This window comes from Momordica charantia (genome assembly GCF_013281855.1).
Source record: "Momordica charantia cultivar OHB3-1 chromosome 11 unlocalized genomic scaffold, Mcharantia_2.0 BLBB01000011.1, whole genome shotgun sequence".
Lineage (NCBI taxonomy): Eukaryota > Viridiplantae > Streptophyta > Magnoliopsida > Cucurbitales > Cucurbitaceae > Momordica > Momordica charantia.
In genome coordinates this window covers 11,457,212-11,475,898 of record NW_028275159.1, presented here as the reverse complement: position 1 = coordinate 11,475,898, position 18,687 = coordinate 11,457,212, and the positions used below count along the sequence as shown (strand labels likewise).

General features: G+C 34.9%; 1 protein-coding gene across 2 annotated transcripts; it reads right to left on the bottom strand.

Annotated features, from left to right (window-relative positions):
• Positions 1 to 227: 227 nt before the first annotated feature.
• APC11 (anaphase-promoting complex/cyclosome 11) lies at positions 228 to 9,276 on the bottom strand. 2 transcript variants are annotated; one of them, XR_015788862.1, is made up of 5 exons: positions 9,061 to 9,276; positions 8,875 to 8,931; positions 7,511 to 7,559; positions 1,957 to 1,992; positions 1,821 to 1,835 (listed from the first exon to the last, which is right to left on the bottom strand). XR_015788862.1 is itself a non-coding variant. In XM_022287952.2 (3 exons), exons 2-3 carry the CDS (start codon positions 1,772 to 1,774, stop codon positions 528 to 530), a joined length of 174 nt encoding a protein of 57 aa, XP_022143644.2. In that variant the 5' UTR covers positions 1,775 to 1,835; positions 1,957 to 1,992; the 3' UTR covers positions 228 to 527. The 2 variants fall into 2 exon arrangements, 1 of the variants encoding a protein (XP_022143644.2); XM_022287952.2 differs by lacking the exons at positions 7,511 to 7,559; positions 8,875 to 8,931; positions 9,061 to 9,276 and adding an exon at positions 228 to 643 and having other exon boundaries at positions 1,717 to 1,835.
• Between the last annotated feature and the right edge of the window lie 9,411 nt (positions 9,277 to 18,687).

Here is an 18,687-nt window from a genome sequence, read left to right as displayed (position 1 = left end):
AAAACCTGAATTTCAAATCATTTAAGATTTCTAATTCTTTTTTCTTTATATATCCAAACACATGAAATGATTTTGAAATCCCTCCAAATCGGAGGTTACAAACAGGGGTTATGCTGAGATTAAAAAAAAATGTTTCTAAAAAGTAGTTAACAAAAAAAAATGAAACACATAAAAATAAAAAAATATAAATGAGAAACATAATTATTACAATTTCTTACGAGAAAAACTTGACAATTTTCTTTCCTCGTGTGTTTTGCTCATATAGATATGAATACCACACAAAATACAAACCATTTCCAGTTCACTATAACAGCCATTTGACAGAAAGGAAACAAAGATTTAATGGCATATCATCTAAACCTGGTAGGACGAAACTCCAACACCACTGCACGTTTCATATGGTAACACGGGAGAAAGCCGAGACTCGATAAAACTTGAGAAACATACATTCTACTGCAGTTCTCAATCATATTATGCACTGGAAAAAAGTTTCATAATAACTAGTCAAGAGTGATCCAAATGTCCTGTTACCCCTTGAATTGCCATTCTCTGCGGCACATGGGGCAATGAGCCTGAGAGGTCTGTGAATTCACCCATTTTAAGATGCAATGAAGATGGAAAGCATGGTTGCAGGCACCCCAAACTGCATTTGAAGGGCAAAAGAAAAAACTGAATAAGAAACTTTTGAAGGGAAATCAAATAACTAATCCAAATATGGTTATTTTAGGAACCCGAATATAATGAACGAAACTAAGCAACTATATTGCAATATCCAAACAGAAATTATAATACCAATAGCCTTTTGAGAGGGCTATCCCTCCCAAAGAACTCTTTCAAGTTCCCCACACTAACTATCTCCCAAGATACCTTCCCTCCCTCCCCAATACTTCTATTTATAACAAACTCACCTTTAACTAATTACCATAACACCCCTAACTACAATACTAATACTATTCTCAAACTACCCCTATTAGGGCTCTCACAAGTTACTAAGCTCGAATCTACTAAAACACCATGTAACCTTCATTCGCATCTTAATTAGGTCACATGTGATACCCATTTTGTTTTTGGTTTTCTATTTTTGAAAATCAAGCTTGTAGACATTATTTTCCCAGATTTGGTTCTTTGTTTTGTTATCACTTTTTATGTTAAATTACAAGTTTAGTCCTTGCAAGATTGGGTCTAACATCCCTGAACTTTAAAAAGTGTTTAATAGGTCTTTAAACTTTACAAATGTTAAATAGGTCCCCAAACCTTCAAATTTGTGTCTAATATGTCCATGACCTATTCGACATTTTAAAAACTACTCAAACCTGTTAGATACAAAAACGAAAAATTTAGGAACCTATTATAATTTTTAAAGTTTAGAAATCTATTAGAAACAACCCTGTAAAGTTTAGGATTTAAACTTGTAATTTAACCTACATGTTAAAAATATTTTCAAAATCTAAGCTACATTTAAAGTACTTTTTAAAAACTTAGTTTTTGTTGTTGAAATTAAGCTGAGATTCAAATGTGCTTGCAAGAATGGTAAAATGAATTAAGAGCAAGTAGGCATTTTTTAAAAACAAAAAACTAAAAGTAAAATCGTTGAACAAATTAGATAGCATTTCAATCTCACTTATACAACTTATACGATCTTAAGCATCACGAATGCAGAAATGATTGAGGACAAGAAAAACTAGGAGAATATGAACACAAGGCCAGTTAACTCACTCAATGGGCAATCATCCCCAGGGAGTTTGCAATCAGGGCAGCAACCATCAAAGGCCATCCTACAAATCCCACAGGTTTCATCTTGAGCATTCCAAGTCCATGATGCAACAGCATGCCACCTATATTTTATGGAAGAGGTAAAATAATCTTAGGATAAGCAAATTGCTAATTCTACTCAAGAGAATGTAGTATAAGAAATTAAGAATATAACATTTGACCACGAGAAATACGGGAACGTACTCTTTTTGGGCCCCGATGTATGTTCGCAGAGAGCGTCTGAGTCAAGGAAAACCTTAAATTGTATATACGGTTGATTTTTTATATATATAATGGAGTGGGAGCTTTGCTCCCTTATACCCTGATTAAAAGATACTGTTGATGCAAGCAGAACATAGCCATATGATCAAGAATGAGAAGAAAAGGAAGATACAAAAGTGGATGATAAGAAATTAACACAAAGTAGTACAGAAAATTCCTCTCAATGACACTAATAAAAAATGGTATCTTAATTACAAAAGAGAGTAATAGAGGAGTACCAAGTAAAAGATTTAAAGTGACCAACCTCCCAAATTTCATTAGAGTTGAAAATTATTCCACGGAAGATTTTGTGGTTTTGACCTAGCCAAGTTTCCCACAAAAAACTTCTGACTGAGCATTTCCAAATGACTTTTGCCTTGCTTCTAAAGGGGTGGCCTAAAAGGAGCTGCTCAATGGCATGAGTTGTGGTTGTGGAATGAAGACCGAGAGGATAACTAGAGAAGTGCTTAGAAATAAATGCCCAGAGGGAGGCATTAAGCTTTGTAAGAGCTCACACCTCTTCCCCTCGAGCCAAATACACCATAAAATGGAAATAAAACTAACCAACCAAAGAAAGAATCCCTTGTCACAAAAAGGCGAGTGAAATAAAACCTCCTCCATCATACAACAATAGTCACTGTTATGAGCCAAACACAAAGCAAACGTCTCCCAGGAGTTTCGAATCAAGAGAGCAAACTTGCACCTCCAAAAGAAATAATCTAAATCCTCATACCCTTCCTTACAAAGAATGCATCAGTCATAACTAAAGCCCCAACAAGAAGGAAGAATGCCTCTTAATGTACTCCATAGTATTTACTCTCCCATGTAAGACTTGCCCAACAAAAAACTCAACCTTCTTGAAAAATTTTACCTTCCACAAAGAAGTGAATAAAGGGTTTCCAAATGTATGATGGTAGCCCAAAATGAGAAGTAAAGAGCGGCACGAGAACCATTAGAAGGGTTAGGGAACCAAAACGACTATCCCTGGCAAAGATGGAAAGCTACCAGAAGTGAAAGAAGCGTAGACACATCTCACGCCACCCTATTTGAAAGAGGGTAGTGGAAACCAAAATTAAACAAGTAGTAGTTGCTCAAAACCAAGATGACTGAAGCCACAAGACAAAACCTCAAAGAAGAAAGGTGGTATAAAAAATGGAACAAGATACTAAGAGGGCTATCACCCAGCCATTAATCCTCCAAAAAATAGGTATTCAAGTCATCACCAAAAGAGCATTTCACAAATTTAGAAAAGAAGGGAACACCCAAAGAGATAGCTTTCCAAGGGTTCTTCAATCTACCTTTTACCCCCTACTTAAGGCACACTCAAAAGAATGAGGGTCTATGCTTGCTAACTATGACCTTATGCTACAAATTGTTTGACTCCAAAGGGAAACACCACAACCATTTATCTAGTAGGGGCTCAACTTTATATTGCCTATACCCCCCTCCAAGATCAATTGGTCTCGCCACTACCTCCCAACTAATCAAATGGGAACCTGCATGTTCCCTCCTCACCCTCCCATGGGAAGTCTCAAAAACTTCTCCAAACTCTTCTTGACAGATGTGGTGGACAAGGTAGACTGAGTTGCTAACCTCCAAATCTCTAAGCAGGAAGTAAAAAGTTTGTTATGGCAATTTGTAAACTACAGATGAAAATCAGGTCCAGATTTATTGGTAATGATATGATGTATAGCGGACTCTCTTTCATGGGGTAACACCCAACCCAATTACAGACAGATGTGGTTGACAGGGTAAAATGAGTTGCTAACCTCGAAATCTCTAAGCAGGAAGGGAAAAGTTTGATATGGAAATTTGTGAACCACATATAAAAACCAGGTCAACATTTATTAGTAATAATAGGAATTAGGATGTACAGCGGACTCTCTTTCATGAGAACTCCCAAACCCATTTAGTGATAAGGGCTATATTCCAATCTCTGAGGTTGGCAAGGCCAAGCCCACCAACATTTTTCTGATTAGAAATTCTATTCCAACCAATAAGATGGCTGCCATTCTCGATACCTTTTGTAGCCCAGAGGAAGTCTCTTATCCTTCATTCAATCATTCTAGCAACTTTTCCTGGCAATTGAAAGATGGACATGAAATAAGCAGGGAGGCTTGACTAGACAGATTGAATAAAAGCTAGCCAATCCCTCTTGGAAATATTTCATTCATCCAATCTTCTAAAGATCCTTTCTATCACTAGATTCCAGAAAAGAGGAGGAATAAGAATTGATTTTCTCCAAGGGGCATTCCAAGATGATCAAAGGGGAGGCTTCCAACCGAGCAGATAAGGAATCCACCTTAATGAACAATTTCAGAGTAGTATATTGATACCAGTAAGAGTGATTTTGCTAAAACCAGTTATCACACCAACAGCAGCCGTTTCAAATAATTCCATGGTTCCAGAGATTTTGTGAAGCTCATCATTGCTGTAATAACAAAAATTTAAGATGTGATCAGCAAAATAGAGCTGATTAATAGGAACATTATGTGAGGTATCTCCTCACAGAGTTCTTTGATTGAATTTCCAAAAGCAAGCCCAAAGGTGATACAGAAAAGCAAGATAAACAACCCACCAATTCGAGAGGGTGGGGAACTCTCCTAAGCTACAATGTAGCAACCAAAACACTGAAATCCAGACTGATTCTTCCTAACGACATTCCCTCCCTAAAAAGGGACAACACATCCCACTAACAACCTCCAGCTAGGCTCACAGCTAGGCCTACCTCACTCTCTCTGGATTGTTTGGCCTACAATCACTCAATGACCATCTTACCCTTCCCCTTCTCCTTCCTACTATATGTCCTCACTCTTTCACTCTCTCTGCACCTATTCACTCTTTCAATTTGTCCATCCGTCTGAGGGTGGTACGCGGTGCTTCGTTTCAGCGTTGTGCCCTAGAGTCTAAACATCTCTGCCCAGAAATGGCTAAAGAACACCTTGTCTCTATCCGAGATGATGGAACGAGGAAATCCATGTAGCTTGATAATTTCTTGGACGAATGCGGCTGCGACCATCTTAGCAGAGAAGGGGTGACTAAGGGGTAGGAAATGAGCGTATTTGCTCAATCGATCTACTACCACCAGAATCGAGTCAGCCCGTTTAGATCAAGGCAATGCTTCCACAATCCATTGTTAAATCCTCCCATATCCTTTCCGGAAGAGGCGGGGGTTGCAGTAATCCAGCGGGGGATAAAGCCTCTGTCTTGTGCTGTTGGCAAACATCGCACTCCATCACGTGTTTCTTAACATCTTCCTTCATCCCGGGCCAATAAAGTTGCCCTGTAAATCGCTTGTAGGTTCTCAAGAACCCTGAATGTCCACCTATCACTGAATTGTGATACATTTGCAAAATAGTCGGAATAAAAGAAGAAGCTCTTGACAATACCAGTCTGTTTTTGTAATAGAGGGTCCCCTGGCGCAGTTGGAACTTGGTGGACCCCTCTGGGTCTTCTGCTAGCTTAGTCATCACCTTGGCGAAGTGGGGATCAGCGGCTGTTTCTTGCCTAATCGCCTCGATATCAATCACTACTGGAGCTGACAGAATAGTTAACTGTGGGGTCTCGGGCATTCGAGATAAGGCGTCTGTGGCCTTGTTTTCCAACCCCGACTTATACTAAATCTCGAATTCATAGCCTAGAAATTTGGAAATCCACCTCTGGTATTCCGGTTGAACTATCCTCTGTTCAAGGAGATGTTTCAGCGCCTGTTGGTCTGTTTTCACCACGAACCTCTGGCCCAACAAGTATGGCCTCCACCTCTAAATCGTTAGCACCACGGCCATTAATTCCCTTTCATTGGTTTTGCAGGGATAAGGTGTGGCTGAAGTAGGCGAGTCCTGTTCCCGAAGCATCCGTCTCGATCACGAAAGGAGTTTTGAAGTTCGGGAGTGCTAGAACGGGTAGTGTTACCATGGCTCTCTTGAGCCTTTCAAAGGCCTCAGTAGCTTGTTCTATCCAGTGGAATCCATCTTTCTTGAGTAATTGAGTCAAAGGGGCGGCTATCGTCCCATAGTCAGCCACGAACTTTCTATAATACCCTGTCAAACCTAAGAAGCCTTGAAGCTCTTTGACATTGTTGGGCATCAGCCATCTTAGCATTGCTTCTACCTTGGTGGAATCTGCTTCCACCCCTTGGCAGACACCCAGTGTCCTAAGTATTCCACTTGCATAGCACATTGAATACCATCGGTAAGTGCGTTAGGTGAGTCTCCAAATTTGCACTATAGACAAGGATGTCATCAAAAAGACTAATACACACCTTCGCAGGAAGGGTCAAAACACATTGTTCATTAGTGATTGGAATGTGGAGGGTGCATTGGTCAGCCCGAATGGCATTACTAAGAACTCGTAATGTCCATTGTGTGTCTGGAAGGCTGTCTTGTGAGTGTCCTCTACTGCCATCCTAATCTGGTGATCCCAATATTGAGGACATATAGTAGGAAGGAGAAGGGGAAAGGTAAGATGGTCATTGAGTGAAGGCCAAACGGCCAAGAGAGAGTGAGGTAGAAATAGCTGTGAGCCTAGCTGGAGGTTGTTAGTGGGACGTGTTGTCCCTTTTAGGGAGGGAATGTCGATAGGAAGAATCAGTCTGGATTTCCTTCTATACCATTTCACATCGCGTTTCTAACTCTTTCACTGTCATCCTTGCTCGCTATTCCCACAATCGTACTGCTCTGATACCGATGTGTGAGGTATCTCCTCATATAGTTCTTTGATTGAATTTCCAAAAGCAAGGCCAAAGGCGATACAAAAATGCAAGATAAACAATCCACCAATTTGAAAGGGTGGGGAACTCTCCTAAGCTACAATGTAGCAACCAAAACACTGAAATCCAGACTAATTCTTCCTAACAACATTCCCTCCCTAAAAAGGGACAACACATCCCACTAACAACCTCCAGCTAGGCTCACAGCTAGGCCTACCTCACTCTTTCTTGGCCGTTTGGCCTACAATCACTCAATGACCATCTTTTACCCTTCCCCTTCTCCTTCCTACTATATGTCCTCACTATTGGGGCCTAACACATTAATAAAACCACTCACAATATTATTACAACCATTTGGTTGAATCAACCTGCTGGCCTTGTTTTGTAAACCTTTCCATTATAATGCATTCTTATTTCTATCCAAAACAGGGGCTTTATCACCATGCCCAATCTTTTAGGCTTAGAAAAGGATTAAGATTTAGAATGGTATCCATGTTGAACATCATATTTGAGCTTCAAGCATGAAAACATATGGATTAATTACCCATTTTGCATCAGAGATCAAGGGGTTCAAAAACCAAAAGCAAGGCAGTACATTGAAATTTTCTTTTTTGGTAAGAAACAAGAATTTCATTTATGATATGAAACATACAAAAGCCCACAAGGGCAAGTTACAAAAAAACGCCTTCTAATTATAGATTGAAATTTTTGTTGTCCCTCAATGGGATAAGGTATAACACAACAATATAGCAGCAGATATTTTGATAATGGGCAAGAAAACAGATATACAATGGATACGTAATATTTTTACTTTCATCTCCTCCGAGAAAACCAAGACCTGTCATCAACAAAAGTAATTGTTAAATAGAAAATGGCATGCATGAAGTAATATCATTTACAAAATTTTGATTGAATAAGTCTATTGAGAAAAGTGGAAAATTAGTTTCAAGGAACTAGCTGGAAACAGTGCAAGGGAAACAGCAAAGATTATCAGATCTTTCTCAATTTCGTATTCGCGTGTAAAGGCTTAAAAAGCATTCACAGAACTTATTGATAAAAGGATAGCACTGTAGATGGCAACAGAATAATAAAAGTTGCAAAAGGAAAAAAAAATGAAAAAACGAAAAAGAATAAAAAAAGAAATAAACTAAAGGGAACCATGCAAGACAAAGAAACGACATATTCAAGGGAATTGTTAGCAACATAAGGTATGATGCCTGCTATAGGTTTCACAATTGTTCTATGATTTTCATGTGAGACTGCTCTATGACAGTATTCCTTGATGGTAAGAAGGCTCTATGATAGTGTTGCTTTTTTTTTTCAAATGGATATTTAGTGGGGATATATTCTTTGAAGAATATAACCCTTAGAAGCAAAAGCAAACATTATAATGTTACACGGTATATTTGTAATTACAATGCTTCCAATCCAAAGCAAACACTACGATAGATCCCTTTAGAGAGGGTTCGACACCAAAGACAAGACCCAAAAGAGGAACCCATACATAGCTCTCTCCCCTAGCGTAGGAATCCTCTGCAATAATGCTAGCGAATCACAAGACCATACATTCATACATTATCATTATGCTACCTCCTTTTGGCACTCAGTTCTCTCCTCTGGCTAGTTTCTCCCCATGGAACGTAAAGCCACATCTAATTTACACTCTTTTTTAACTAATCATCCCTTGAAAAGGAAGGGATAAGCCTGGGTGGTTGTTTCACAAAAAGTACTCATTGTCTCGGCATATAAGCATGGTTATCTATATGCTAGTAAAATCACGAAGAAATTTTAATACGAACATTCTTCTTTAGGGACTATAATAAGTTGGGTAGTTGACCTTTCCAACTGTTAACCTTCCTCTCATTTACCTGTGCTTGGTAAGACTGAATCCAGAAACTAAGAATTACCAGCATATGTTGCCTAGTGCAAAAAATTTAATTTTAATTTTTGGGCCTCTGACGAAACACAGAAAACCAAAAAGCCATCAAACCTTTGCATATCTACTTTTAAGAATCAAAAATTAAATTCTGTGGTTCAGATCATAAAACCCATATGAAAATTTAAACAAATTGTTCAGCATTTATTGGTACCGGAATTGAGGAACACAAGTGAATTATCTGGAAATTAAATGGTGAGTAGAAATGAGAGAATACCTGTTTCTTGCCACCTGCTGTTTCAGTGACTTCCAATCAAACCGAGAGTAAGACGATCTGAAAGAGACCAGAGAAAAACAAGCAAATTAGGAACAGAGGAGAGGAGTTGTGACAGATCAAAGAAAGAAAAGACGCCGAATCCTAAAACTAAAACAGATTGATGAGAGCAAATAAGAAAGCACAAACCGACTTGCAAGCAGAACCAATAGCGATCATCGGAAAACTTTGGCGCCTTGATCGTCTCGTGGAAATCTTCGCCTACATGAGAGAGGGTGAGAGGGAGAAGACGAGGGAGGGGTTTCGAATGCTTGGGAAGCGAGGGAAATTGATTTTTGGGATTTTTTGAGGAGAGGGAAATATTATTGTGTATTTTTCTTCCTCTTCACTTGCTTAACAGATCTCATTTTTAACTGCCTAATCGAAGTATATAGTTTATTGAGTTTTCTTTTAATACGTTCGGGTGGGGATTCGAACTCACACCCTCTTGCTTAAAAGTATCCAATTTTAGAGGTATGCTCACTTTGATTAGAATTTCACCCTCTCATCAAATACTAAAAAAACTAATTTTTGACTACATTTAAATTTTTAGCTTAAATTAAATCTCTTTTAATCTAATATAAAAATCTTGGATGGATTTTAATTTTTAAATGTATAAATAAAATAGAAAGGAAAAATTAAAATTTCAAAATTTTTTGCATTAATAATTAATTAAAGATCTTTTTCCTAAAATCAAGAAATTTAATTTATATAGATGAATAAAAACAAAATTAAAACCAAATAACTAATTTAAAGCTCTTAGCAACAAAAATCAAAATTTGAATCCAGTAGGGAAGAATTTGAATATGTAAATTAAAAGAATTCATCCCAACCATTACCTAAACATTAAATTTCTAAAATTTTGAGCATTAATATTCAAATAGAGATATTTTTTCCAAAATCTAGAAATTTAATTTATAAATTATGATACTCGAGTAGAGAGGAGGGGTATATGAATGAACCGATACCAGATCCGAACGAGAGGGATCCTAAGATCATAAAATAATGGTCAATAAATACTTAAAAGAATTGATAGTCACTACCTATATTAACAAGGTACACCTTCTCTTTCAGTAACTCAATCGTAACTTGGAGCAATATTCGGCTCGGTGACCTACTAGTTCCTTTGCTAGGAAGCATGTGAGTGAATATTAACTATATGGAGTAAAAGGAAAGTTGAGTATAAGATTTATAGGTCTATAAAGATTCTTGAGCATGTTGGATGAGTAGTATATCAACTATCATGCTGGAAGAACTTTTCAGAATTTAAGATGTGTTTCATGTTTCTGTGTTATACAAGTATTTATCTGGCATGTTGATTGTTCTTAGTTGCAGTGGGTCCAGGTAAATGAGAACCTGTCTTTTGAAGAGAAGTCGAGGCAAGTTTTAGGAAAAAAAAAAGAACTAAGTATTGCAAAATAAGATTATTCCTTTCGTTAAGGTTTTATGAAAATTGTGTGTAGTGAAAGAGGTATCTTGGAAATGTGAAGATCATATGTCTGTTCAGTAATCTCAATTGCTTTCTCGATAGTTGTGGCTGAATTTCGAGGACAAAATTCTCAAAAAGAAGGTAATATTTTGTAAGGAGTTGTTCGTCAGTTATTTCTAAATTGGAAAAAAATTGAATTTATTGAAGTTAAGGTTTAAAGGGTGTAATGGTCTTTTAGCTTCAAATAAAAGGAAAAGAAAAAAAAATATAAGAAAATAATTTGGTTTTGGAAACCAAATTGGTGGGACACGTGTGTTCGTTTTTTTTAGTGTGAACATGTGGCTTGAGTTAAATAAAGAAAAGAAAATGAATGAAATAAGAGAAAAAGAAAAGCAAGGGTTTGCTTCTCTCGTGGATTTGAAACATGGGATGCAGGAGAATACCGAACCGATTAGGACCAAATCCGAATTCCGAATGTTAGGCATGGACGTTACATAAAAAAAGAGAAAAACTAAATAAAGCCTCCTAATAAATCATTAAAAAAATCTCATAATAATAATAATACAATATAGTAAAAGCTCAACCCATAAATATCGAGAACTAAATAAGTTATTGGATAAAGAATTTTTAATCACTTCTCCAACTTTAAATCATTTCTTGAACATTCTTGATGTCAACACACACCCAAAATTATTTGTGACAATTTTTTTTACGTATAATTCGAAATGGTTAGACAACTTTGTGATGATTCAAAATACGAGGGCATGATTATATATCATGTTTTTTAATTGTAATGAAATAGAAAAAAAATAATTGACATTGAATAAAAAAATTTCATTTTTTGTGACAGTTTTTTAATTGTCACAAAGTTATACGAAATTCGAAAATTAGTGGTTTTTCCCTTCAAAATTGTACCTCATCATTTTGTAACAATTTTTAACTGTCATTGAATCATGTTTTCGTGACAATTTTTAATTATCATATAATTAATTATGCAAAGTAACGCTTTTTCCCGCAAACAACGTGCCCCACAATTTCGGACAGTTTTTTTTCCTCTCTAACTTTTGCATTGTTCATAACTGTCATAGAAGCATAGTTTTGTAGCAGTGAAGTTCAATTTTTTGTATTTCTTGTGTGAAGATTTGTTTCCTGGTATGATTCGTTGCATTTCTTTTTTCATTCCTCATGAGAAAAATATATTTCTTTCCTTGACTAAGCACCAAATTTTTGCAATATTGACATTTTTATTTAGTTCCACGCTACAACAGTAAAAACATTATAAACGTTAAAAATTAATAGCATTCAAATCATTTATATCAAAGACGCAAATAAAGAAACATATTAAAATTAACAAAAGGATAAAATTTTTTCTTATATTTTTCATTTCTTTGGCATACTCAATAATAGAAGATCCCATGGGATATTTTGCTACATCAAAAAGAGCAACATATGGTTCAATTCCACAATTTGAAACAACCATTTTTAATAACGTCTTTGTAAGAAGTTCTTGGATTATTACATTGAAGACATAAAGTAGTATCACTATCTAGAGATGACTAAACTCTTCCGCTACAAATTTTGCAATTTTCATACCATGTTGTTCTTTGTTGAAAACTTTGATTACAGTCGCCTTGAATGAATAGTGCAACTTAGCAATTTTTAAAATCAACCATTACACCTTTCTTCAAGTCTCTTTGATGATGAGATGATATGATGAATATTTTTTCCACATAGTGATGATTTACACATTTGAAAAAATAAGTATAATTAATATGTAATAAAATAATTTTAAATGTTAACTTAACCAATTACAAAAAATACAATTTATACAGTTTACCAGTCTCATGCATTTCAAGATTAACTTGAATGGTACTAATTGATGAAGGCGAAATTTTATTCCAAGGACATGTCATCGTTGAATCGACAGTTAGTCGTGCGTGCCAACTCTGCAGGGTGAGTTCGAAAGCAAGTTCGGAAAAGTCGAACTGACGAACTAAGTCGATAACGTAATAAAAGTTCCAAACTTTATTCTAACGTTTAAATACGTAACCGTACAACTGTATTTCAGTCTCAACGTATATTCATGCCTAGAATTTCGAGGATAACCGTGGGTTTGAATCCATGATTCCAACGGTTATCTACCCTCCATATAAATATCATAAAATTGAATAAGGGAGGTACGCAAAACTTTGTTGTTTAAGATTTTACATATTGAATCATGTCTAACAAAGCCTTCAAAGTGCTAACTATTTTATGCAGGATCTATTTCTTATCTTCGAGTGTTTTTGGAGATCTTAATGCTTTAATCGAATTTCTCGGTTAAAACACTAATCGTTGTAGTTGCTAAACTAAATTCATCTACGATTATAAATATAATAGTCATAGTGACTATTAATTGATATAATTAAAAAGTGTTGGGAATGACAAGGTTGGATAGAGTTGTGGGAGTCAAGGGACACATGAAGACCTTCAATTTTTTAGGTTTTTAATTTTTACAAAATAAATTTCTATACTAGGCATTTTCAACACTTTAAATTAAGTGTTCCCCTCCACTCTTTCATCATTCATTATTTTCTCTTCCTCTTTATTCAATTTGTGTTTTCTTAAAGATATTATGAGCTAGTTTGATTCCACTCTTTTCCGACGACTGCACGTCTGAGTGGGAGGTTGCGTTAACCTTAAGAATCATTCCGGCAATACAACGATTTAGCGTCAAGGTCATGCCAATTTTGCTTTCAAGGCAGTGGTCTTGTCCACATGACAATGAAATTATTGCTCATGGTTCTATTTTTGTCCTTCTTTTCCAACAATTTGAAAGCAAAATTCTCATCATGGTTGCCATCGAATTTGGGAAGGTCTTGCTAGACCTATCAAAATTGGAACCACTCGACGTGTCAAATTACCACCACTGGTCCTAAAAGCTGCTGATTTTCTTTGAGCAGTTGGAGATCGACTACATCCACATTGGTGCCCAGCCTACTACCGTTGTTGTCACCACTGTGGCTGCCACCACCACTACTAAGCCCGTCAACATTGTTGCTGCTCAATACACCGCCACTGCTTTAGCCGTCACGGTTGACTCCAGAACATCTTCTGCCATTGTCATCGATATCAACAAAATCGAGAAAGACAACAAGACGGTCTGTGGGCATCTTCTCAACCATATGAACGACTGTCTCTTTGATTTGTTTGTAGTCCAAAATCTGCAAAAATTATTTGGGATACGTTAGAGTCCAGATATGGTGGGGACGATGCAGGTAAGAGGAAGTATATGTCGTCGGTAAATGGCTGCAATTTTAGATGTCAAATGACAAACCGATAATGGATTGGGTTCGTGAGTATGAAAACCTGGTGGCAAGTGTGTTGTTTGATGGCATAAAGATGTGCGAGATTTTTCAAGCAAATGTGCTACTCGAGAAATTCCCTCCTTCTAGGATTGATTATCGCAACCACCTGAAGCAGAAGAAGAAGGACCTGACTCTACAAGAACTTATCAGTCACGTTCGCACAAAGGAAGCCAACGAGCAAAAGGATAAGCTCTCTTCTCAATCCATAAATTGAGTTAAAGCTAATCTAGTTGAATTGTCTAGTGCTTCCAATGGTAGGTTAAAAAACAAAGGGAAACAAATTTTAAAGGATTTAGCACAAAAGTACAAGGGATTCTAACTAAAAAATACTGGTGGAAGAATCGAGAAAACAAACTGGTATGTTATGTCTGTGGAAAACCAACACAAATCATACCAATGCATGTAGAGGAAAGAAAGGAAAGATCAAAAGCCGGCTCCACTAGCCAACCTTGCAGAGACGGACGATGTCATTACAACTGTGGTCGTGGAAGCCAATCTAGTAGAAAATAAGTCTAACTAGATTCTTGAAACCGAAGCGTCCAGACACTTCTGCTCGAACCGCAACCTCTTCCACGACTTTCAAGACTCCATTGACAATGAGTGTGTTTTTATGAGGAACTCTGCTACAGCTGGAGTACTAGGAAAATAGAAGGTTCTCTTAAAACTCACATATGACAAAACTATACCTTAAGTAATGTATTGTCTGTTCCTTCCCTATGTAGGAATTTGGAGTCAAGAGGTTTGCTAAATCGGGCTAGACTTAGACTTGTGTTTGAGATCGAAAAAGGTTATCATCACCAAAAATGGTGACTTTGTTGGTAAGAGCTATTTAGCAGATGGTTTGTTTGTTCTTAACACCACTTCTACTAATGAAATTATTTCTCATTCCGCTTATATCGTTCAATATCTTGATGTGTGGCATGGTAGATTGGCTGATTGGGACATGTGAGTGTTACATCAATTAAAAGACTTAGAACTTTAAATTTAATTAATGCCTCTGAATTACCTGAAACTGTAAAATGTCTTATATGTATAGAAGCAAAGTTTGCTAAAAACTATTTTAAACCAGCCTCAAGATGTACTGAACTACTAGAATTGATTCATTCTGATTTAGCTAATTCAAAAAGGCCACTAACAAAGGTGGGAAAAATTACCATATTTCCTTTGTTGATGATTTTTCTTGATATACGAAAATATATCTCATAAAATCTAAGGATGAAACAAGTAGTACGTGTTTTAAATTCAAAGCTAAAGTAGAAAATCAATTAGATAGGAAAATAAAAAGGTTAAGATTAGGTAGATGTGATGAATATAGTGATAATTTTCTTAAGGAATTTTGTGAGTCAAATAGAATTATACATGAATTTACTACATCCTTATTAACCTCAACAGAATGGAATAGTCGAATGCAAAAATAGAACTTTAAAGAAAATGACGAATGCTATGCTGTTAAGTTCTGGTCTGTCTGATAATATGTGGGAGGAAGTGTGCTTTCTACCTGTTTTATTCTTAGCAGAGGTCCTCACAGAAGAAAAAGAAGGAAAAAAATGGATAAGACATCATATGAGCTCTAAAAAGGATACTTGCCAACCTAAGCTTAAGAGTGTGGGGTGCTTAGTGTCATGGTCATGCTTGTCCAGGGCCTGTTGCCTGTGGCCGCATGCCCATAACAACATCTTTCCACATACTTTTATGTCATGTATTTAGTTTTGCTTGTTATTTTCTTTTCCTTGTACTTTTGGTGGTGAGTGACTCCTCGCCACTTTGCATGTTCACGCCTGCCATAGCAATTATGCCTTAGAATGTACTATAGGGGGGTACACCTAGTCATCCTCTCTACATTGCGTTGTATTCTTGTCTTGCCGCTAATCTATTCTCTTGCATTCAAGCTTACAACAACTTTCTAAAATACTTTCAAACGTTTTCCAAAACCTTTTTCTCTAACCCCGTTTTCCAAAACCGTTTTCTCGAGAATGGGGGTGGAGGTTGCGACATATAGCCTTTGTGCCACCGACTATTCGTTTCCGCATTGACTGACTTGCTAGAGGGTGAAAGCAAGTGTCGCACAGTCGCTTTCTGAGTCCCCTTAAAGTGCGATTGTGACACTTAGCAAAGGTGGGCATATCTAACATTCAAATAACCTACAATTAGATCTAAAACTTTTGATTATGTTTTTATTGGCTGTAGACACCGTATTCGATCCAGTTTAATTTTCATTATTTTTATTAAGTATAATTTTTAATTGTTTTGGTTAAAAGTAACATAAGTTTTAATGTAAAGTTTTAATTAAATTAAATTTTAAAAGTAGATTCTGTTTTAAAAATAATTTGATTTTTTTTATTATTTTTATATACAAATTATGATTTTATTTAAATAAATGATTTTTTTATTAAGAAATAAATTTTGTTTTCCTTTGATTTTTTCTTCGTCAAAGTTCCACATGTGGCATTTCCTATACTTTTCCTTCCTTTTTTTTCTCTGGTTTTACTTGACTCACGCCATATTACCGTTATTTTTTTTATGTATTTAAGAGCCTGTAGTGAAGAGGAGGCAGACAGAATAAGAAAATAATAGAGCAAGGAAGAATCAAAGAAGTTTTTTGTTTCTAAAAGCCCTAGCCTCCTTTTTTTTCATTTCATTCTTTATCTAGAATTTAGCCACTCCCACTCTAGCCTTCACTCTTCCCCCGTTAACCTCAACACCACACCCTCTTTCTTTCCACCAACCTTATATATATATATATATTTTCTCTCCCTTTGCAAATCCGACGAGGCACCACCACAAATTCCGGGTCTCGCAACGAACAGATCTAACAATATTTCGGCCACTACCCAACATCAACAAACTGATGGCAAACGGCAGTACAGTAGCGGCACAAGCGAGACCAGCGAGCCACTCTAACACCCACAAGCTCCAACGTAGCATATTCGGCGATGCGAACGACATCAGTTTTTGGCAAAAGTCCGACGGTAGAACACCCTGCACAAAAACAGTAAACCGGATACTTCTTTTAATATTAATAAAAAAAAGTTTCTTTTAAACAAAAGTTCCTTATAAAGCAAAAAAAAAATAATAATAATAAGTTTTTGAAAATAATGTAAATGATTTCACAATCAAGATTTGTTTTAAAAATAAAATAAAAGAAGTTTTTAAATGAAGTAAATGATTTTTTTAAGGAATATGTATTAAAATAAAGTTTTTTTAAGATTAAAGAAACTTATTTATTATTGTGATTACCGTGCCCGATAAAGTTTTTTTAAGGAATCATAAATAAGTTTCTTTAATTAGTAAAGTTTTTTAAGGAATTTGTTTTAAAATAGGAGTAAATATTTTGCATATGATTTTAAAATAAGTTTCTTTAATTAGTAAAGTTGAGTTTTCAAAAACGGAAAAATTCTTGTTTTCGCTAAGAGAAAAAGATTAATGAATTACTTGTTTAACGAGGTTTTATTTGCATCACTTTGCAATCTTCTCTTATTCTCACTTTTTTAAAATAAATAAAAGGTCTTTTTTAAATAAAGGATTTTATTTCAAAAATAAGTTTTTCTAAATAAATTTCTTAAAAAAAAAAGAGTGAAAGATTTTTTAAAATAATTTTGTTTTAAAAATTAAAATGAGTTTTTTTAAAGGTGAAATTTTGATTAATTAAAGTCTGGAGAACTCAAATCTACCATCTTTTTTTAAACTTATTCCAATTATAAAATATTCATCATTTCTCCCGTGGTTCAAGCCCCCCTCATCTTCTATCAGAACCTATGTTTGAGCCTCCATCTGAAGTTTCTTTTTTTTTCTTTTCTTGTAATCCGTGTTTTTTTTGTCTTTTAATGTAATTCGTTTTCTTTTCTTTTTTCCTTCCCCCGAGCCCACGTTCGAACCTCCATCTCAACATTTGTATTTTGTTTTGCCTTTTAATATAATTCGTTTTCTTTTTTTTTCTCTCTTTTTTGTAATTTGTTTTTTTTCCTTTTAATGTAATTCGTTGTTGCCTCACCTTACTATCATTCATCATCTGTGTTCGAACTGTACATCCACACTTGTTTTTTTAACGTAATTTTTTTTCTTCCATAATTGATGTTTTTTGTATAATTTTTCATATTCATTTTTTCGTGAGTTTTACAAAAGAAAATTTTTTTCATTAATTTTATTTTTGAAGACAAAAGAAATCGTCAATTAGGTCAATTTTAAAAAATGAATATAAAATGGGAAATTACAAATTTTCTATATAAATAAATATGTCAAAATTTTTTAGACAATTAAATATGTCAATTTAAAAAAAATATTGAAGTTGGTGGAAACTTTATGGTCTAATTATTGCTAGCAATTCAAGACTTATTTTTGTTTTTAATTTATAGGTTGTCATTATAATATTTCTTCTTATAAATTCATAGATTGAGATTCAATGTTCTGTTTTTATATAAGTTTAAACTTTAATTTTGTATAATCTAAAAAAATCAACGATTTCGAAATTAATTGTCTATGGTATATTTTTATTAACTTCACATTTTATATACTATGAGTTTAACTATTTGATGTTATTTTAAAAGTAATAGTTAGTGAAATCTTCATATACTATGAAACTAAACTAATTTTACTATTTGGAGAATAATTCTTATTTTATCTTTTAATTTTTTATTTTATTTTTATTAATATTCTTGTAGATTTAATTTGAAATTTAAATGAAGAGATACTATAAAAAAATTGATAACATGATTAAAAAGTAACAATAGTTCTTATAGATATTTTACATAATAAATTAAGAAAATTTATAGACATACCTTGATCTAAAAGTTAAAATTGTTATTACAATTGTAATATTCGACACTAAATTAGTAGAGCATATTTACAAAAAAAATCTTGCTAGTTTTATGAATTTTTTGGAATTACTTATCCTAAATTAAAATGAAGCCCCCCTAACAAAATTTCTGGATCCGCCACTGGTGGTTATGGTTTTGGAGAGAATCTTAGCAAATACATTTTGTTTTAAGTAAAACTGATTTTTTT

Bases quoted from the DNA above. Each gene is read 5' to 3' on its own strand.
- APC11 (XM_022287952.2), bottom strand. From the start codon at position 1,774: ATGGCCTTTGATGGTTGCTGCCCTGATTGCAAACTCCCTGGGGATGAT. The intron at 644-1,716 runs GTGAGTTAACTG...CTTCAAATGCAG, and splicing joins TGGGGATGATTGCCCATTGA to TTTGGGGTGCCTGCAACCAT.